Raw genomic sequence first — 22316 nt, forward strand, 5'->3', positions numbered from 1 at the left:
CAGTCAGATGATCAGACAGGCTAAAATATCTAAACCTGGATAATCACGAAGAAACGTGTGTGCATGTGTCACCCTGCATGGATGAACTTAAAAACAACCTACTGTGAGTCAAACTGATAGGTTACATAATGGTTATGACAGGAAGTGGTGCATTTATGTAAAAATCATGAGATGCTGGGGTTTTTTCACATCCTCAATTAACACCTATTGTCATCAGCATATTGAGAACAGAGCTGGGCCCCTGGCACAGACCCATCGCTGTGCCACCTGGGGAACAATGCCTCCTGTGCAGCCCCCAGGATCTCCTGGGATACAATTGTTCCACTAATGTCATTGTAAACTTCAATAGGCTTTGGCTGCACTCCCAAATCCTGCAACACAATGATAGTAATTCATCATGGGAATATTGAAATGGAGCTGCTGTCTGACTGTGTGTGTTACCACAGGGATTCTATTGTAGATGTAGAGCAAGACATGCATGTTTTTCATTTGCTCTCCTGTCGGCCTGAGGAACACATCTGGTGAAGATGTTTACACTTTGTTTATCGATACATGCCAAAGGGGTTAAATTTGTTCAACAATAACCGGGCAGATTTAAAGGTGCATTAAGCAGTTTATTTGGCTGCTTGGCGACAGAACCTCCACACCAAGCTAAAATCACCTGATCACCCCATCTGATTTATGGGTTTCAATCTTCTCTGTTTTCCAGTTCACGACTTGATATGTGAGATGGTGAGAATGACACAATTCAGTTAATCTCTATGAACAGATATCTGCACATGAAGGCACATAACTTTAGAAAAGAACAAAATGCTAAATTGTCATCAGATGATAGTGATGGGTCCCAGGTTGCATTTCAACCAATGACCTGCATGCAACCAAAGCCCACTCAAATGTGATTAGTCCATTATACAGATGGTGTCTTGCCTACAGATTCTGCATTTACATCCAGATAGGGTTCAGATGAGTTTCTAGAAATGAATATAAAAATATTTGATTAGTGGAGCTTTAAACGTAAACATTTATTACACTCATTTTATAATTTTGGACAGCATTTCTGTCAATTGTGACACCACTGTACTAACAAAAGTAATTGCTGAGATCTAAGAACAGCAACATCACTACGTTGAGCTCCAACAAAGCCAAAGACGAGCGAGCAGACGATCACACAAGTATTTTTTTTTTTGTGCCAAGATTATAGACATGTTACTGATGCAATATTTCCTCCTTAGTCTAATAGACCTCGACGATGTATAAATATGAATCATGCATTTCACCACTAATGAGATATCCACATTTTCTTCTTGTATTGAGGTTTACTGGCTTAATGTTGCATTCACATATTACTAGATTAAGCGAATAATGAATTCCCCATCAAAACACACCAAACCCCTCTTGGGCATTATTTAGATTTTAGCTCAGCAGTGCAGATCCCCCTGTTGGTTAATTACGTCTCTCTTAGTGGAGTAGAAACTAATAAGGGAGCACCAGGTGTGTCTGTGGTTGCTGACGATCACAGATTCTTGATTGGATGTTAAAAAAAAAAAATGCTCGGCCTGCACCTGGAAGCTCAGGGTCGTTAAAGGTCTCAGGCCCAATCAGCCCAATTTTACTGAATCCTCGGTTTAGATTGGTCTGGAATAAAATCAATTGTGTTCAACTAGCTGGAACCTGAAACCTGAAACCTTGTCACCCCAGAGGTCTGTACAGATCATTTGTTGTAAGCAGATAGATATCCTGGTGCTTGTTGTGTGCCACATAGGTCATGTTTAATACATCTGGATGATTCAGAGTGCAGGGTTGCATTAAAGACACCCAGATAAACAAAATTAGCATCCGTTTTTCATCATTTTTCTTGCTATGGTGACCTGCTGTCATCTCATTTATTGTCCCAAAAAAATGAAACTCCAAATTTACTTTCTCTTTCAGGTCTGCGCCGTTAAACGCACATGGAACTGATCGGCCTCTATAGAATTCACAGATGTCACTGTGAAGCTCCTGCCATCAGCTCCCTTATCAACACCAAACGCTGCGTCCAGGGGCCCCTCAAAGAGCATCTTGCTTATCCTATATAAATGCACATCAATCAGACAATTTGTACTGTGAGTCAGACATATATTTTAATGCTCGTTTAAGCTTTTCCTTCCTTAATCTTCGTATATATTGAGCAGATGGCAAACGCCTGATGGGAAGGCTGGTTGTGCTGTCGTGTTTCACCCAGTGGAGATGTCCTTGATCTGTATCCAGTGGTGATGGTGGTGTGTGTGTGTGTGTGTGTGTGTGTATGTATGGCGGGGTTCTCGCTCCTCTGTGAAATAAACACACCAGATAACATCTGTGTTGGTATGCTGCACCCTTGTGGTGCTCAGCTGCTACATCTCTATAAGTCCAGATAAGGAGGCTGCCTGGCTCCGAGGGAGTGAGATTGGATCTGTGGCATTTCACTCGATAAAGGATTCCCACTGCATTTTCCCAGATTTAACAGACATAGAGTGTGTGTTGGAGAAAACCGTGGCACCGCGTCGGAGTCTCTCAGAGCAGTAAAATGTTTTAAATTGCTGTAAATGTACCACACCGGCAGTTATCTCTGTCAAGCACTGAGATACTGCTGTGTATTCTTAGATCAGCAGATGCAAAAAAAAAAAAAAAAGGAAAAGAAAGGGAGCTGTTCCTCCTGACGGGCCAATCACGCACATTTGAGTGCACATGCACACACACTCCGTCTAATCCAAGCAGTCAATTGTTCTCTATTAAGATGTCCTTTGTCTTGGAGTGCCGGCCTTGTTGCCTTGATCTTGCAGAGACGTCTCAGGCAGTGGAAACTTGGCTACTGTGCAGCCGTGAGTATTGACAGAACAGGGGTCCCCAGGAGGTGACAAGGACAGCAATTGATTGGGCCTAAATGAGAGTGAAGAGGGAAGATTGATTGCCATCGATCCACTTCTTCCTCCAGCAGGCTCCTCCATCTTTGATTATGACCACTTTACGCCCAATCAAGTGTGTGTGAGCTGTGATGTGGGAAATCCCATCGAGAGGTATTAGCTCCATTTGTGAAGGCTGTAATTATGAGAGGATGTGAGGGACCAAGGTCAATGCGCAGCAGGTGCCATCAGCCTGGATGATAATAAGGGCTTCCTCTCGCTTCCCACTACAATTTAGTCATATAGATAATAGGCTATGGGGGAAGATGGTGTGTTCTGTGTGTGCGCGTGTTCCTCGGAGGACGCTTGGTGCATAATAAATGTTTCCATAATAATGGCTTGAGGACGGGAAAACAGCTAGCTGTGATGAAACGCGATCATTTGCGATGCAGATGAAAAGAAAACAGCGCTCTTTGGTGCTTTTTTCCACATTTTTTTATTGAAAGCTTCATCAGAGAGAGAAAAAAAACAACAACTCATAAAACCCAAGTCAAATCCTAACATCCACAGATGTACAGATAGTTTCTCAAAGATCACACACACTGAGCAGCGTGTGCGAGGCGTGACCATGTCCTCCTCGGCGCTGAAACAAAGAAAAGTGAAAAACAAACAAAAAGAGAAAAACTAACAAATTAAAAACCGCTCTGCTGTCCTAATAAATAGTTCCTTTTTTTTTAATCTGGTAATGAATCCAATGCCTAACACTCTTTCTGTGCTGGCTATCTCTAAACAATTGGGTCGTCCATTTCCTAGTGACTGTTGGATTTTTGTATTTCTCAGGGAGCTGTTTGAACTCCAACAGAGGGGGTGCTGGCTGGCTGGCTGGCTGGCTGGCTGGCTGAGCTCCTGGGGTTGTGGCCAATCGATAGCTCTCATCAAAGGTGGACCGAAGCATCAATTAAAAAGCACAGGGCCTCGCTCTTGTGGGGGGTAGTTTGAGCAATTTTCCCACTGCATTATGTGTGTGGAAAGTGTGTGTGTGAGTGTGTATGTGCTGGTCTGTGATGAGTTATTGAGCCACGGTTCTCCTTTTACACTCTGTGGGAGACAGGCGGTGAAAGTAACTCTGAACTACTGTTTTCCTAACCCATGAGAATGGATGTGGAATGGCTACGACTCCGTTAATAAGGATGAATCTGTAAAAGCCTTGCGGCATCTGAGGATGACATGAAATCCTCTAATGAGTTTACTCCTGCGACAGTGGGGGAAGCGACACTGCATAAATGACTCTCTGGAACATGTCAGATTTAAGGATGGCGGCAGTGATCGTGAGAAACGGTGAGTTAGGGACGGATTGTGACAACTGTTTTTCTTTTTAAAAAAGGCAGTGAAAAGCACCTCGCCTTGAAGAACTGACACTGGAGGAAACCAGGATGTAGATAAAGTCTCAAGCTCTGTATTAATCAGGTATATCAGAGAAGGTAAACTCACAGAAGATCAAGTTTACTTTGCAGAGTGTGTGTGTGTGTTATCTGAAGAGGCCCGACAGGAAATAAAATGTTGCATTTCCCCTCATTCGCTCCAAACTGTATTCTAACATCCTCCTGCGTCAAACAACTCTGAGCGTCTGATGAGACTTTCTTGGGGCACCAGATGAGTGAGATTTACTGCATTGTGATCATTCATATTTTGTCACCGATAAATGGATAATCTCAGAAAAATATACTTTACAACATTTTAAATAATATTTGATTGCATAAACTTTTTGGTACTATTGCAGCAAACAATATCATCCTGACTTTTACTCAGTAAAATGCCAACAAAGACGTCCAACCCACTATCCCTGCTAACAGGAAATAATGAATGCAAAAGTGACAACTTTTCCAGTAATCCATGAGCCTGTTTCACAAAGATATTGGTGGCAGCGTCATGTTTCACCAAGTGGTCGTTGCTCGCATGCATGGGCCACATGTACGGCGTCAGTGTAGATTAGTGAGAAGTGTCAAAATGAACACAAGAAGACATGAGGTCGTGTTGAAGTAAAATGGTTTCCTGGATCTTCACTAAGAGTGGGTGAGATCCTTAAAATGATGAAAGAGCAGCAGACTGAAGTCTTTGACTTCTTACCTAAAGCTGAAGAGGACGCTGATGTGGAAGGAGAAGGAAGGCGATGTAGCTGAGACACGGATGGATGTCGAGTGGTGGAAATGTATGTGTGTTTCCTAATTAGCGACGGGTCAAGCTTGTCACCTCCTGGAGTTCTTTAAGGGGACACAGTGCCGCATAAAGACGGAGAATCTCCAGGCAATGACCACTTCTGCCCGGCAACAGGAGCTAATGATCCCCTTCTCCTTTCCTTACACACACACACACACACACACACACACACACACACACACTTTCTCTCTTGGTATAGCTGGCTCCTGGTTTGTGCTGACACATGGACTGAGCAGAGTGTTTCTGCTACAGCCTCCTTAAAATTGCAAGCATGCCTTCTATACACTTCCACAAAGGTATTGGTATTCTGAAAAGATACATTATGCCATTGTGCTATTAAGAAAAAAGCCATTTCTGTTTTTTTTCTCAGTCGGGTAATCTCTCAGATCTGTAAAATATTGGTAGCATACACCAAAAGCAAACACCTGCCCTAACATCTTTTTCTTACTTGAATTTCCATTAGCAAAATAGAGCTGATATTCTTTGTTGTGCAGTTTTTCCATAATCTCTTGGCTGTACCCATAATGCTATTACTATTGAATCTAGGCCATTTGTAGGATGCTCTGCTCTCCGATGTGCAACTCCTGCATTATGAGTCCTATTAAGCTCCAAAATGTCTTCTCTACTATAAAACAGCAGCTGTAAAAGTCTAGAGAACTTGGTTATAGCTATGCTGTGTTCATATCCTCACTGAAAGTTGAACCAACTCCTCACACACACACGCACACAGACACACACATACTAGCTTAAAACTGGTAAAGTTATAGTTTAGCAGCTCCATTGTTTAAATAGGACACTTGAAATGACTCGAAATGGTTACAGTGAGTTCATGTGACAATGATGAACAAATGAGTGATGAGGGGAAGTCCAGGGAGCTCTAAAACCCAACATTTGTCAGCTGTTAGAAACTGCTATGTGGCAAAGAATCATTCCTTTGGAGATAAGAGCAAATCAGAGCCTTGAGGGAAGTGAAGGCAGATGTTGAGTGTCAGAGCAGATGAAAAGAAAAGGGCAGGTGTTGATTTGATTGGACAATAAACAGCTGAACGGTCATCGAGAGACAGTTTGAATGGCACATTTGGCTTTGACTTCCGTTGGTGGGTGGAAGAAAATAACTTACAGCAGGTATTTACATTGCGACTGAGGAGAAAGATCATGGACGTATGGCTTTGATGGTGTAGTTCACTTCAGGAAGCTGCGTTTCTTCTTCTTCGTCATCAAGTGGACAGGTGGAGCGAGTTCATGGCCAAATGATCAACAGTGGCCAGCTTGTCACAGACATCAGTGAACACAATGAAGGCACAAGCCCGAGACTGCTTCCCATTTAGCACCATAGAGTGGCTTCGATATTGTGTAGCATTTCTTTAGCACAGCTGAATCAGACAAGCTTTTTCCATGTGCTTTGTTCTTTACTTTAACTATCACACAGATAATTTGGAATCATTTGGAAGCTTTGTTTCAAGGCACTCGATGTAACAATTTGATTGTTCGTTACAAACATCGCCACGCATGATGACATAGCTTGCCTGTAATGTGCACAACATGCCATCATGTCCCCCCACCCCACCCCCACCCCCCGAAATGCAGCGCAGGACTTCGATTTGAATGAGTCACATGAACTGCAAGAGCTCAATTGCAATTGTCACCAAACAAAAAGCTCCCTCTGTCTGGAAGAAAAGGGTCTTTTGAGGGACACTGGAGTGGATCCTATTGCCCCGGAGGGAGACAAATTGGCCCGTCAAGCCTCATTGCGAGAGTGACTGAAATTGGTTTGTGGTTCTGCTTCTGCACCATCCAATAAAGAGAAGAAACCTCAGAGAGTGGGGGAAGAGGGAGAGAATGAAGGAAAATGAGAGCAAAAGGAGCCCGGCTTGGCCATGGCACATTAATGGTGCCAGTGAAGCAGTGAAAAAAAAAAAAACGGGTCTTTTTAGCGCTGTAGCGCCACAGCGGGGCAGTGCTGGTGGACATGGGCGAACAGAGCAGACACAAAGGCTGCTGTAATGGGAGCAGAAATGGTCGCTGTCCCACAGGCAATTTCTTCAGGGGGACAATCCACTGAGATGAAATCACTGAAAACCTCACACGGCCCCCCAATGGAAAGACAGGTTAAGATGAGACAGGGTTGTTTGTGCAACAAATTGGGACAACCAGGGGTGTAACTGACACTCAGTGGTGGGGTCGAGGAAAGAGCTGCCATCAACATCTTGTTATGGCTGGTGAGGAGCCTAGTTAGTTCCCACAGGTGTGCTGACCTCCCCTGCTTGTGTTGGGCAAATGATCAGGGGGATGTTCAAGACAGGCCCTTTTCTAGCCTTTAAACACATCTCTTCTGTGCCTTGTTAGTGTCACAGAGTGATGGTAGTCTCGCAATGCAAACAAAGATTGCTGAGAGGTTCTCTCAGTGAGTAAAAAAGTCAATTCTGCTTCTTCTCTGATGTGTTTTAAAGGAATTGTGCCACTTTTCTTCGCTGTAATTTGCTGGAGTCTCTGGTTGCCTGCCAACCTTCACGGTGATGACAAGACTTCAGTGCATTACTGTGCCTGTCCAAGAAACAGTCTGGCACATTAACTCCTGGAAAAATATTGTATTGTTTCCACACCTTGTTTTGAATGAACAAACGAGATATAACGTGTTAATTAGCTTTGGAGGTGCTGGTGGACGGATTTTGTTACCTTTGAACAGAGCCAGGCTAGCTGTTTCCCCCTGTTTACAGTCTTTGTGCTCAGCTAAGCTAACCAGCTGCTGGCAGTAGCTTCGTATTTATCCGACTGACGAGAGAGTGAAATCGATCTTCTCGTCTCAGGAGTGAATTAGCTTATTTCTGTAAAATTTTGAATCTTTTTAAGCATGTCTATGACTTCTCCACAGTGACTAAAAAAATTGGCTGCCTGGTTATGTCAGTACCATTAAATACAATAAAGTTTATGCAATGATTTCTAAAGTCAGATTTGAACGCTTTCTTACCTGATGTGCAATATGCAGCAAACACCACTCATCTGGTATACTGGGTGGGCCACATACCCAAAAAAAGTGACCTAGGTTTGGTGATGTCCACGTGAGATTAACATGTGGTCAAACGTTGAGTTGAGTTCAACACTGAAGCTCAGTCTGCTGAGAAATGGTTGAGTTATGGTTGAATTGAATTAAAGAGATAAAGAGACCGAGGACAGAAATAACTAACAGGAGAAAGCTGAAAGCAATGTGTCGGAGCGTAGCGAGCAACATTCCCCAATCTGTTTCCTAAAGTTTTCCCTGCAGGATCTGAGAGAGAGAGATAGATAGAGAGAGAGAGAGAGAGAGAGAGAGAGAGAGAGAAAGAAAGAAAGAAAGAAAGAGAGAGAGAGAGAGAGAGAGGTGGAATGCACCCACGGTGTGTGAAAGAATCGCAAAAGTGATGAGACATAGAAAACAAGGTTGGGCTGCCAACGGTTGCATCACACTTTAAATACTGTTTGATGTGTGTACGTGAGTTTTTACAGTACGTGTGTGCATGTTTAGATGTGTTTGTGTGTGTGTTTGTGTGTGTGTGTGTGTGTGTGTGTGTGTGTGTGTGTGTGTGTGACAGCTTGGACAACCGTGGAAAACTAGCTTAAACCCGGTGAAAAGAAGATGTTAAGAAGGAAGGATAGTAAGGACTGGTCCGGCCATCAAGGTCAAATAAAAAACAACGACAACAGCAACATCAACAACAACAATATCAACATTAACATCATCAACAACAACAACATCAACAACAACAAAATCAAACTGAAAAATGAAAAGGAAAACAAAACGGAACAAAAAAAACTCTGGTTCAGAGTGTCTCTTCATCTTTGGTATAAAAATGGCCATCCATGGGCTGCATTTGATCCACAACTAGGAAAGACTACAGAAATTGTCAACAATTTCTTCTATTGCTTTTGCACTGATTGGTTTAAACCGTAAGCTCCTACTGAATCTACTGAATTTTTATTTCACTGCCAGAATTTTTTCCGTAGTTTTTTTTTTTTCATTTTATATCTATTTTTTTCATCTTCTTTTTTTTTTCTCAATTTTTTTTTTCTCTTTTTGCAGTGTGACAAGCAAAGCGGGCTAAAAACATCTTAAAGCTCATAAAAAAGGTAAAATGTGGCAGATAAAAAGCACTAATGTCATTGACAGCAACTTTGCCATGTAAAATAATAATTATGATAATAAAAAACATGTTCAGCAATTGCAACAGACTGCATCCACAATGCAGCATGTTTTTCTTATGTTTTCATTTTTTTTTCCTCATTGTGAAAAATCTCTTCAAAGCTCGCCCCCCCACCCCACTACCCTCCCCAGAGTCTTTTCCCCAACAGACATTTTGTTTTCTTCTGACACTTAGTTACCTCTGACATAATAATTATCAAAGTTTTCTTCTAATGAAGAAACGAAAAAAAGCTCTTCTCTATTAAATCTGTACAGCTTATGTGATAGATTCTTTTTTCCTCTTTAGAACAACTCATCCAGTGTCTTGTACCCTCCGTGTGGTCCAAGAGACTGATTTTGTTTGCTTTGTTTTTTGTTTTTTTTTCCTAACCAGACGTCAGACTTTAACTCTGTAAAAAGTTTCTGGCGCCCTTCAAATTAAGGCCATGAAGATTCAAGAAAGAAAAAACACTTTGTTTTCAAATATATCTAGAAAACTAAAATTTAACACTAGAACATAAAAAAGAGTGAAAAGAAAATTGTAGCTTAATATCTGAGGAAGACAATCTCTGTGTATCTCAAACTTGACTCCCCTTTTCTAATTACAAAATAAACTTCATCACCTACCTGCGCATTCAACCTTTTTTTTTTTTTTGTCATTTTTTATTGATTTTTTTCTTCTTCTTTTTTTTTTTTTTTTTTTTTACTGGTTGAGATTTTTCTTTGAGAAACTTTTCAAGCTTCAGCCCAGCCCTTCAGGCAGGTTCCCAGACTAAACAATTTCACTTCTTTGCACTGTGCCCAGCAATTTCCCCATCCCCTTCCTCAGCACTCTTTACCTCCTTCTTGCGTTTTTTTTTCTTTCTTTCTTCTTCTTTTTTTTTTACTCTTAGGCCAGGTAGGAAATGAAAAAAGTGTCTCTTTTTTGGTGCCTGGGCAATCTGGAAGCAATCTCTTTCTTTTCTCTTTTCCTCACATTCACAGTGCAGCCACCTTCTGTCTCAAGGCAACGCTGTCACAGGAACATTCGCTCAGGCCGTTGCTATCTGATGAAAGAGGAGAAAACAGAGAGAGGTGGGAGAGAGAGAGAGAGAGCGGTGTGCGGTTGTAATCAAAGCACAATATTACAAACACAGAAAAGCAATAGAGCTGACAGCTGACAGCACAGTCAGAAGACTGAAGCAAAATGAAGCATGTTAAACAGTTCTGATCGGGTCAGAGAAGCAAAAAGTGCTGCCAAAATGACAAGCGAATGACAGCAGCAGCCAGGAACTATTTGAGTCATTTCATAATGGCACTGCTGCGTCTCTTAGTACTCTCATTTAATTTAATTTCCACATAACTATTTTGCACTGTGCCGCTTAACTAAAACTATTTATCAAACAGAAACACCTCGCAATCTGACTGTTTTTGTCGTTACACAAGCAGAAAACATCTCAGAAACTCATTTGGTATGATAATATCCCTTCAGTTCACCGAATGATTCACAGACAGGAAGCTCGTCTAACACAAGTCACGCTCACTGAGGGAGAGAAAAACCTGTTTGCGGCAGAATTGATGTGTTAGACCTCAAAATGACCTGATATAAATACACAGCGCTTACCAGGAGAGACATCACATCACATGGATGCAAAGAATATATACAAATCCAATATGACCATAAAGCTGACCTGTTCATTGATTGGAATATTACCAACCACAACCATACACACACAGATATTAAAGGGATAAATACGGGATAAACGGTTGTCCCCAAGTATTTATTCCATTACACAATATATACTGCTCACAATTAAAAATATAATGATAAATAAAGGAAATAAAAACACTCTAATGAGAGAATACCATGTTCAAATGGTTGACAACAACTGCCCCTCGCCACTGTTTGACTTACTTGGACTGGTATGAGTAAGCAGGAACATGGTCGGCAGCGCTGTCCACCTGGATCTGTTGCTGCTGACCAGCCACCTCCTGTGATGAGGGAGCCACTGTCTGGGGGGAGGCGTCCGTCACCACTCCCTGAGGAGCACACAGGAGGAAATGTGTCAGCTCGAAACGTTAACAAGCATCTTGCTGTAATGTTTAGCACTTCCTGTTGAACAGTATGTGACAGAAACATGTAAAAGTCCACTTGTGTCTGCTCTGCACATCTGTCCTAGACCAGGAATTGTCCTCTGTTGCTGTTAAAAGAGCTTTTACTCAACTCAATCAAGTCTCAGTCTAACTATAAAGGATGTTGTGTCTTTAAAAGTAATAAATAAGAATACATAACGCAATAAAGCAAACTGTTTTGACAGGAAATAAAAGCAGACCAAATAAAATTATTATTAAGTTCTCAGGCAGACAGGTCCATCACTCTGAATTCATGCCACGTAGACAAGCATTCCTCATACCCACATGACTTCATTTAAAACATCAAACTTTTCCATCCAGAGATGCCAGTACACTGTATGTCAGAAATGCATAAAAAATAATGATGGAGACGTTCGGAACATTTCCATTTATGCACAGTATATGCGCAGCAAATAGCTGTTTTGAATCTTTCATTTCACTCAAGTCACAGTTCAAGATGCAGCTTCAGTAAAGCCCCGAAGAAGAAAAAGAATATTTTTCTTTTATATAACCATGAACATACTCAAGAGGAAATTAAATATAACACACGACAAAGAATGAATCAGTTACATCACCTTACTGTGATTTGACATTGCGCGGTGATTCATGTGTCAGAGTCAAATATGTCCGCATAATAAAAAGTACAAATGAGCCAAACTGCTTGGAGATATGTTGGAAGTTAAAAAACATCTTTCAAGACGACCAGGAGCACTGAATTCATCACAACAACCTCTTAGCCTTTTTATGTGTCTAGCGTTACCGATAGCCCCCATCATTGAGTCATCTCAATCACCTTTAACAAGCTCTCAAGGATGCTGCGTCCCGTCCATACATCAGCCCCGCAGACACTGGGCTGATACAGTGATATACACCCCGCTGCTGACGCCGGCATTGAGGGGACGACGGTGAGGATGAAATAAGGTAAGAGGCGCCAGGGGCTACACTACAACTACATCTCTCTCCTCCGTCCCACTTCTTCATGAGGAACTTTCTGAGGGGGCTTGGGGAGGTATCAGCGACTAATAGGTCTGTCAGGAGGATGTCATTGTCCGTGGCTGGTGGGCTAACCAGAGCTCCGTGGCTGACGGATGTGTGTGTGTTCCAGCTAGGTAGAAGTGTGTGTGTGTGTGTGTGTGGTGGTGGTGGTGGTGGTGAGACAGCACCGCTGGCACTGTGTCTCACTTCAGCTCCTGTCATCTGATACACGACTGATAGTCCATCTGAATACGACTGCACTGTCAGCCGCCAGACAGCCGGCCCGCTCTCTCTCTCTCTCTCTCTCTACACCGGTCTGCCTACTTTTCACGTTCATCATTTCTCAGGCTGGACTGCCCGAACCTGCCAGGAGCTCAGACAACCACCGAAAAAGTGACAAAGTCTGCGTCGCACTTCAAATGTCTTTCCCCAAATACTATAAAACTTCTGACTCATCCTGCTTTGCTTGCAGTTTTCATCCTCGTTATTTGCCGGTGGTGCGAGGCCATTAGTTTAGAGAGAATAAGAGCAATTTACAGCGTGTTTCAAATGCAATCTGTCTCTTTAATGACTGTTTTGATCTGTGGATGTGGCGAGCAAGTTTGGAACGGATGGAGTGAGTGGGTGTAAGTGAGTGGGCTGTCAGGAGTAATGATGTCCTCCTTTGGGTAAACACAAGCAGATTTGTTTTATTGGTACGTAACGTGTGCATGTTTTGGGGATCTTACTTCGACAGGGACGGCTGTTGGAGGCACAGGAGTGTACTGGGGAATGTAGGTCCCTTGCATAGGCGCAGCGGCAGCTGCAGCAGTCATGTACTGAAACACAAAGGAAAAACACATTTCAATATTCATACACAGAAAAAAATCCAGCTACACCATACACAGATAAATATAACACACACACATGTGACATAATATACCAAAAACCAGAAAGACTGCTGTGAACGTCACTGCAATTATCCCTGAAACCACTGGAACGGGAGCTTGCTGTGCCCTCAGCATCCTTTAGAGGGCGCTAAAAGTATATGGGTGCACTGTTAACAGAGCAAAGCAGAATAGATGTGTGTGATGTAGACAGAGGAGCAGGAGGAAGAAGAGATTTCCTGCTGTTCCACCGAAACTTCACAGGCAGCCGAATGCAGCGGACCACAGTGTGAGAAGAAGATATAAAAAAAAAAAAAAGAAAGAGGAAAGAGAGAGCAGGAGGTCTGTTGCCTGTGGCCTATATTCCTTTAGTCATGCCTGCCCTGGCTTTTAACTGGGTGCGAGCTCACTCCATGATGGCCATTTTACAGACGTGACACAACTTCGGTTACATGACAGCCACGGGGCTTTCACATGCAATATGAATGAGGACACAGCACTTTGTGTCAGGCTTTCTCCGGGACTTGCTGTGAATGCATCTATGTGTATGTGTGTGTGTGTGTGTGTGTGTGTGTGTGTATGTGTGTGTGTGTGGTGAGCACATGTGCCAGTGTAAGCCTGATTTACAAGTTTGTGTGTGTGCGTGCGCGCTGCTGTTTAATTTGCACACGTCTGTGCATAAAAAGATGACTTATCACTATTTGTCTATCCAACTGTGCATGTGGATGTACTACATGTGTTGTCCTGTGTGCAGATGTGTGTTGGGAACAGACAGTACATGCGTGTGTGTGTGTGTCTGTGAGAGACAGACAAAGACAAAGAGGCTTGGAATGATAATGCAGCAGTACAGCGCCAAAGGATGTGATCCCAGATAAAAGCCACCAGACTGCCTCCTCCGCCTCTCCTCGTCTTCCTGCTGCTTTTCCGGACCACGGCAAAAAAGGAAGTACAATCCCTCTCTTTCTGTCTAATTTTTTCCTTTGCCTCTCAGTCTACCCTGCCAGTGCTAAAAAACTGTGGCGGCAATATGCAGTAGGAGGCAGTAATGGAGGGGCTGTGCCGGGGCTGCGGAGCCTTTCTTGGCCGTGGGCCCGGCGGTGCTGGTGAAGTGTCATTACCGGCAGCGTTGCTAATGGATCGGGTACGGCTCCACCGCTCACCGCTAATGAGAGCAGCTAAAGGCCATGGACATGGGTGATTAACTCCCCCACCGTCGCTACACATGGCCAGGAGGATGCCCTGGGATAGATGTTAGCGTGCGTTCGCATGGCTGTGTGGGTCTGCGCGTGTGAATTTAAGGTTATCACACCTCCAGGGCTGTCACACTCAGGACGGGGGTGAGGTGGCATATCCAGACTTCCTGACACATTACCACATTACTTCTCTGTGTCATCCCTTCTTCCCTCTCACCTTCCTGTCACTCGCTCCCCCCCCCTTTCTCTCAACCTGCTATCGTCTAAAAGGGCCTATCAGATTGTTGAAGTGACCTTCTCCCTGGCGAATCTAAACCATGCATACCAATTTTCCTCGGGACTTTTAGTCTTGGTCTTCTCCTTCCCATTAACTTATTCAGTCGACTCACCTGTGGGGGCTGCATGAAAGCAAATGAAGGGAAGCAGGAGATAATTAGCAATATCAAAATCTCCCTGTCAAAAGGAGAATGTCCATTTGAAATGTTATATTTCTCCGCAGGACTGCAAAAGGAATTTAAATTAGATTTAACAAGAAAATTTAATAAGATAAGATTTTTTTCTTCTACCATAACCATTAGTTAACCTATTTAATGTGGCAGGTTGAGCGGGGCATATTTCTGCAGTCGCTGCTATGGCAAGTCAGTGGGATGTCAAGCCTGGCTACCGTGAATTAGGTTGCTATGGTGATAAAGATGATTTTTGTCCAATTTCAACTCTTTTAATACTTCCCTGTCCATAGTCAGGGGACAGGTTTGGGCAATATAAAGCATCCCTAATTGGCAATAAATGGTGTTTCACGCTCACAGTCACACACACACGCACACAGCCACACATATCTATGCGCACACACATACACACACCTGCGTCTGGAACAGATGGCATGTGCGTATGTTTGATGAACGGAGGCCTGAATAGTTCCTTAACGAGGCTGGTGTGAGTAGACTCCTTAAGTCTCTTCTCTGCTATCACTCTCTGTGACATACAACTATAACTACAGTATAAAGTCAGACCGCAATGCAGCAATGCAAGGACGGAAATCCATACCACAGATAGAACCACTCTGGTACCACAGTGGTTTGGGCCTCTGCACTGTGTAAAGCAATTTATGTTAGGTGGGTACAAGGATGATAGGGCTGTTTACTTTCCTGCTTTGTTTCCTGGAATGTAGCACAGCACATTAGCATCTTTAAATGTTTAAATAAATCATCCACCTCTCTGTCTGTCACTCAGTCTGCACATCTATCCATCCATCCCCTCCGTGTTGACACGTTGTTCTGTCACATCCTCTGCAAGGTGGAGGATAACAGTTGGTCAAGGCAAGCGCATACAGCTACTCAGTGTAGTTTATTAATGGCAGAGCAGTGTGGGGATGGGCTCTGATGACTATTGATCTTAGCTGTGGGACTCCAGCACGATGGGAACTATTGGAGCTGCACACCAGTGGCTGTGAATCACAGTGCTGTACTACTTCACCATGAAAAGCCGTCTATATCTTGGCCCCTAAACTTTGTTAACACCCCGCCTGCAGAGATTTGAACTGGAAAAAATCTGTCATCTTTTTAATCACTTCTTTAAACACCTTCTTCTCAGTGGGAAATTATAGGATATCATTTTACTATTTTAGTATTAAAGGTACCCTGTGGAATTATGGACCCCTAGTAGCAATGTGGAGCAGTTTTTCTTAAGAGCCCCCGTTTTTGTGTCAAACACACACTGCAGGACACTTGCACACGTGGCTGACATGATACGCAGCCCTGCCAAAGGTTTGACATTATTCCACTGATCTACAGGTGGTGATAATGTGCCAAAAATGGAAGGAAATGCATTCAACACGTTTATTAGACCTCAAAGACGCAGACAGAAGATGGAAATATTTGCAGTTGCTAGGAAAAAGCAATTTTCCAGGTATTTAAGCGTATTTCTGGACACCTCCTTGTAGGTCTCGTCCGTGTTCAGCAGCTAGTCGCTAACTTTATTTCTGTGCATTTTGGTACTGGGTAGACAGAGCATTTATTTATTTATTTATTTATTGCAGGAAACAGCTGAATGCTGCAGCTGAAAAGGAGGCTGATCAGAGCAGTGAGACTAAACCAAACAGTACAGCTGTGAACTATAAAACCAATGAGGGGAACTCTGCCATGTGTGATTGTCACTACAAGTGACCCCCTTCACAACAGTCATTTGATTGGTGATTTGAAAATATTGACTGGTGCAGCTTCAACGGAAGTTAACGTACTAGAACAGTTCAATTACTGCTGTTCTTTATCATCAAGGTTCAGGCAAACATCTGACTGCTGCAGAGTATGGTGCTTACTGTAAGCATATGCATTTAATGTGCAAACAAACTTCAAATTCAGAACATTAAAATTCTCTTAAGATTGGCACAACTCATGCACCGGAGTTCTTGGCCACGAGCCCTTAAACACATTGAAAATGTGTTGTAAAATTTTAAAAATGCCATAAAAGCTTGTGCCTCCCTTAACAATTACTTTCAAGGTCCTACAAGGACCTAACGGCTCAGTGGTACTGGGAATCACCCAGGTGTCAACATGTGTTACTGTTTGAATGAGAAGCGACAAGAGGAGAGAGTGCACGCTCAGTCGACTTTCCCCGGGTGAGTGAAGGTTAAATATAGCCATGCACAGTTATGGAAATGTAGAATAACATACTGTACTTAGACTTCCCCACAGAAAACCAAGGGGAAACAGCCCAGATAATAGAGGAAAGCGCTTCACACAAATCTGTCTTCCAGGGACAGAGAATGTGTCAATCACTACTGTCACCATGACAACAGAGACCTGGGTTCTACATGCCATGACAGGAATAGGATGGAGAACACAGAGGGAAGGTCACCTCTTGTCATGTCAAACACTGTATCTCTAACACACAAATGCTGAAATGAAAGTGCATGTGCACATCAACATGAGCGGCGGCTAACGCGACAGATAGACTCCTGCTGAGTGCTGAGAAGATCAGAAAATCAGTAACGGGACAATACGCACCAAAAATGGTAAATTAAATCAGTGAAGATAGATGCCGTGTTTTTGTGTGTCATCCATAAACAGTAAGCCTGAGGTTCTTTAGCATTCTGTAATCAAATAGTTCAAGACAGACCGTCACCAAACTGAGCTGGGTGACTACAGACGCTGTTGAAAACAGAACACTTTCTGGTTGAAGCAGCTGAATTCCAGAGCAGTGACCATCAGACGGCACTGATCCATGCTTCCTCATTACGAGGCGAGGTTTTCCTTGCCACTCCTTTTTAACGGGCTTAACCCTCTGGGCCGATTCCTCGCTGCAAAATAACACGACGTTCTCGGAAAGCTAAGGTCACCGCACCAGAGTCACAGCTTGGGCGGACCGGGAACATTTGGTTCTTTTCTTGGAGAGACGGGGAAAGCCACAGCCATACACAAACAGCCGCAGAGAGTCCTGGAGGAGCCAAGAGTATTCTGGGGTGTGGCTTCTCCTTCGACGGCCAGATGCAGTCGTGATAAGTTGTTGACTTTGGAGATGTTACTCCAGGGCAGGTGCTTGGTTCTGTAATGAAGGTCAAGTCACGTGTTATATGGGGGTAATCAAAACAACCTCACCACACTTGCGTGTACACTTGTGGAATGCGTTCTAAGAGTACGTGGTGTCAAGTCCAGTTTACTACACGGACTGTTGGTTCCTGAACCCTCCTCTCAAAGGCTTTCTCAATCAGGAATTATGAAAGGCTTTCACATCTGGCTTAAGAGTTATAGGAAGCGTGACTCCATTCCCATAGATGATCAAGTGTGGCATGGCGTGTGTGCAGCTCAGACATAGAGAAGTCATGCTACACAGCACATCGCCTCAGGAAAGGGGAGAGGCAAAGAGAGTAAACCAGAAATAAAAAAAAGACAGAGAGAGAGCCTTAGCCCACTTTCTACTATAATGCAACCCATCAAACATCAGAAGCCATCATCATAGATTAGCCTGTCTCTAATCCTGGCTGTTAGCACAGGTGGGACAGATTAGGGTAGGGGCACTCCTGACAGAGCCAACATGGCGTCACAGTCACTGACAGCTCACCTGGAAACACATGGGTAACTGTACAATACAGCACTGTTTCAATCAGAGACACACACACACACAAACACACACAGATCAAACGTAGTGCCGCTCCAAAGCTGCCTGCTTGCCTGCCCCCAGGGCAGCAGGGTTAGGGCAGGAAGTCAGGCTTCAGAGCTGTGTGACACCTCTAAGTCGACTTGATCCTGAAACAGGGGGGAGTTCCTGGTTCAGAGGGCGGCGGGTGTGTGTGTGTGTGTGGAATAAAGAAAACTGATAGAGTGATAGATTTGATGTGTGATTTAGAGAGCGGGGGAGACAGAAAGTGTGAGAAAAGAAACAGAAATTAGAGGGTGAAAGTGAGGAAGGTGGAGAATAGAGAGCTCTGTCACACTGTTAAGCTTCACGGGAAATCTGTTTAATGTGGAAGATCAGTGAGGAAATATGCTCTCTCAATATCTGCATGCAGTGTAAAACAAATGATATGGCAGCTCCATGGCAGAGCACATGTGGCGACAGCCTAAGAAGGTTTGGCTTTCTCGAGAGGAAATGTAAAATCCATCTCTTACTCAATGTGTACTTTGTTTTTGAACTAAATGAAGAATGTTCCCCAAAGATGAAAGACTTCCTCTTACTGACTCATACCAACATCATAATGGACACCTGCCGTTCTCTTTCTCAATGTTTAATTTTCTGTCTCAACTCCTGAGAGCAGACGTAGACTTTGTGTTATGTTCTGCACTGCTGGACTGGTATGATGAGAGTGAGTAACAATGAAACAGCTAGCGACAAATAAATCTATTTAAAGGGCACCTTTATATGAACAGGTTTGTGGTGTCTGAGCTTTTGTTGGTTTAGTTTCAGGCTTTATTGACTCCCACTATAAAGAAACTGTGTACATTCTACTTCCTGCGTTATCAAACTAGCAAATAACACATATTTTACAAAATATTGAGAAATGCTCTGTAAAATGAGGCGCTATTAATTCAATAAACCTTCATAAAATGACAACTAGTTTCACAGACAGACTTGATTCTTAATATTAGATTTGCACAGTCCTTTAGTTCAATATATTTGACTGTATGTCAACTGTATGTACTGTAGTCCTTTCCTCCCTCACTATATGTGCACTGTGGGTGGACAGCTACAGTATGCAGTGATACTGAAGCTGAGAAAAAATATTGGCTAAAACCATAAAAACTAGGTTTAAAATGAGTATTTATTAATACTAAAATATAGTTAATCTAAGTTGAATTAATATGGAGATGTTTTACCAATTTAGATAAATAATCAATATATTTACGTACTGTTCAGCTGCTCTGTATTCATTAACTTCCTAGCAAGCTTGTTCGTTAGTTACAGCCATCCGCCCTTTGAAAACATCCAGTCAGGCTGAGCAGGAGTCAGAGCATTGGCGATACAGCAGCAATTCTTTCACTGCCATGTCTGACAGTTAGTCCAATCTCCAGTTTCCTTGCTGAAGCAGTATCTTGAGAGAAATTCAGCAGTATCATAAAACTCAGTTGGGTTGAGTCGGTCCCATAAATTTCTCAGAGGAACTTGATTATTTTGCGCAATCCATCTCAAAAAGTTGAACGTCCTCAAGTTTATGTCTGAAGTTTTTGTGCGACAGAATAATCCAGGTTTAGTGTAAAAAAGCAAACTGAGGTTTAAAGAGAGGTCTACATTTAATATCTCTTAATTTAAGCTTCTTTTTTGTAAGTTAGAGCATTATTTAACATGCATGAATCATTTTTGGTTAGTTACACTATCCCTCACGATCACCAGTGACCAGTTTTTTAAAATTTTATATAGATCCTTAATCCTGTTTTCGGCAATTTAATTTACCACACAGTAATCAATCTAATTAACATACATACTAAAAGTAAGAAGAATAAAATACATAACAGTTAGCCCAACAGTAAATGAACAGGTAATATGAATGCTATGCAGGCAACAAATCAGCCTCAGACAATTAATATAACGGCTGCGTTTGTTAGCAGCAAAGTGATCACATAAACACTACATTAACAAATCAACAATCGCAAAACAAGTGTAATAAAGAGTATCCACACATGAGACAGCACGTTTGAGGAGTAGATAAAAGATGCCTGTAAATGTTTGCTTGTGACAAGATGGCGGCTGTAACAGCAGATTCAACTGAAGCTTGTTGCTTTTTTCAGTGTGTCCTGTGTCAGCTTGTTTGCAGCTTAGAGGTTCTCTCATCTGGACCGTGTCAAGGAAACGAGCTTGTGTTTATGTGTTTGTGTAATGTGCGTGCTTCATTGCAGCACAGCGAGGGAGCACTCACACTTCCTGTAGTGCCCAGGGACAGATGGTTCATCTGCTGGGTGATAGGGCCCATCATGCTGGCAGGCTGCATGGACATAGTGTGGTCCATGGCTGGCGTGATCACTGCACCCTGGTGGAATGAAAGAAAAGACAAAGAGATGGTGAGATGACGGAAGGAACAGAAGAAATGAAGTAGATATGCACATCTTCTGATATTCCTTATTCTAATTCCTAATGGGTGTAATGATAATCCTCCTGGAGCCCATGTGGAATATAAAAAAAACACACAAAAATAGCAGCAAAACAAACATGAATATCAAAGAAATTAGCCAGCTGATTTCATGTGGAAAAGGACATAAAGTAAAAGGGCGTATAAACGGAGCACGGAGACTTGAGGTTTTGGTAGTTAAAGGTGACCAAGCAGGAGGGCAGGGTGGAGAAAAGTTGGGGAAGAAACGGAATCGCCCGAATACATAAAAGCTAAACAAACAGAGGAAGAGGAAAAGGGTGGAGTCCAGACAGGGTTGACACGAGGACAAACCAGGCAAAGAAAAAGGAGGCAAGAAGGACAGTGTCAATAAACAAGAACAAAACACAGGGACATTTTCAAGATCAATACACACTATTGTCTTTGGACCATCAAAATCATCAATAACTGCTGCTGATGTGTCAACAATATGGGTTTGTGCGGTTCATTGATTGCAGAGACAGGATGCTTTCTCTCTGTCCCTCCCTCACTGTCTCTCACTCGCTCACTTTCCTCTTGGTATACTGTAATGCGCGGCATGTTTTTCCTAACGGGCCAATGAGAACGCTAGAAGCTTCTTTTTTTGCAGTGCAGTGGAACATGAGGGAAAGTGATGAAACCATTGTTGCTCTTTCATCCCTTGTCAGGATAGCTCCATTTCCCCAGCACTGAAACCTCGAGAGGAACGTGTTCAAAAGCGAGCCCTTTTCCTCTGCTCTTCTCACTTTGTATGTTTGTGTGTGTTTATCCGGATCGCACAAGTGTCTATGTGTGTTTGTAGCCTGCAACGCACTGTGTGTAACAGCATTCGTGCGCGAGTGTGAAAGAGACTGACAGTGTCTATGTGTGTGTGTGTGTGTGTGTGTGCATGTGAGCACCCCATTGGTGACTCTGTGTGGGCCTATTGGAGAACAAACTGTGCAGACACTGCCTGTCAGAATCGCTTGTCTACTCCCTGCATTCACGACACAGCTAACTCCCTCTCTCCTCCCTCTACCACTCGATATGCAGGCTTCATGTGATCCTTCCCGGAGTTTCACCTCGGCACAAAGAGAAAGAGCGGAATGCTGAGATCAGTGTGTGGAAGAAGTGCTCCAATTGCATGAGCTCTTTGTAAGTGAGTAAAACTAAATTAAAACCAAACTTTTTTTCACCACAGGTTTCGCATCTCAGGTTTTATACAATTTCCCTATTTTACTGGTGAATGCTGGTGATACATGAACCCTGAATGAGTACCTGCAGAACTAACCACCCACTAACTGCCAGAACAAACTGACAAAACTTGTGTTATAAAAAAGGCTATATGAACCATGGCTGATGTATCTGACCTGACACCTAACGCTGATCACATTTAACACAATT

At 42.9% G+C, this 22316-nt stretch overlaps 1 protein-coding gene across 8 annotated transcripts in view; it reads right to left on the reverse strand.

The window, feature by feature from the left end:
• Window positions 1-4638: 4638 nt before the first annotated feature.
• The window catches only part of rbms3 (RNA binding motif, single stranded interacting protein), a 278332-nt gene continuing 260654 nt past the window's right edge, over window positions 4639-22316 (reverse strand). For 7 of the 8 annotated variants that reach the window (XM_019264208.2, XM_019264207.2, XM_019264209.2 and 4 more), the window contains 4 exons: window positions 20727-20837; window positions 13050-13139; window positions 11129-11253; window positions 4639-10280 (listed from right to left, as the gene is read on the reverse strand). In XM_019264208.2, the coding sequence (XP_019119753.1) occupies window positions 10277-10280; window positions 11129-11253; window positions 13050-13139; window positions 20727-20837 (330 nt within the window). In that variant the 3' untranslated portion in view covers window positions 4639-10276. Of the gene's footprint in view, window positions 10281-11124; window positions 11254-13049; window positions 13140-20726; window positions 20838-22316 lie in introns of those variants that run through there. The other variant, XM_027286468.1, reaches the window with a different exon arrangement.

The sequence above is a fragment of the Larimichthys crocea genome, chromosome XIII, assembly GCF_000972845.2.
Source record: "Larimichthys crocea isolate SSNF chromosome XIII, L_crocea_2.0, whole genome shotgun sequence".
NCBI lineage: Eukaryota > Metazoa > Chordata > Actinopteri > Sciaenidae > Larimichthys > Larimichthys crocea.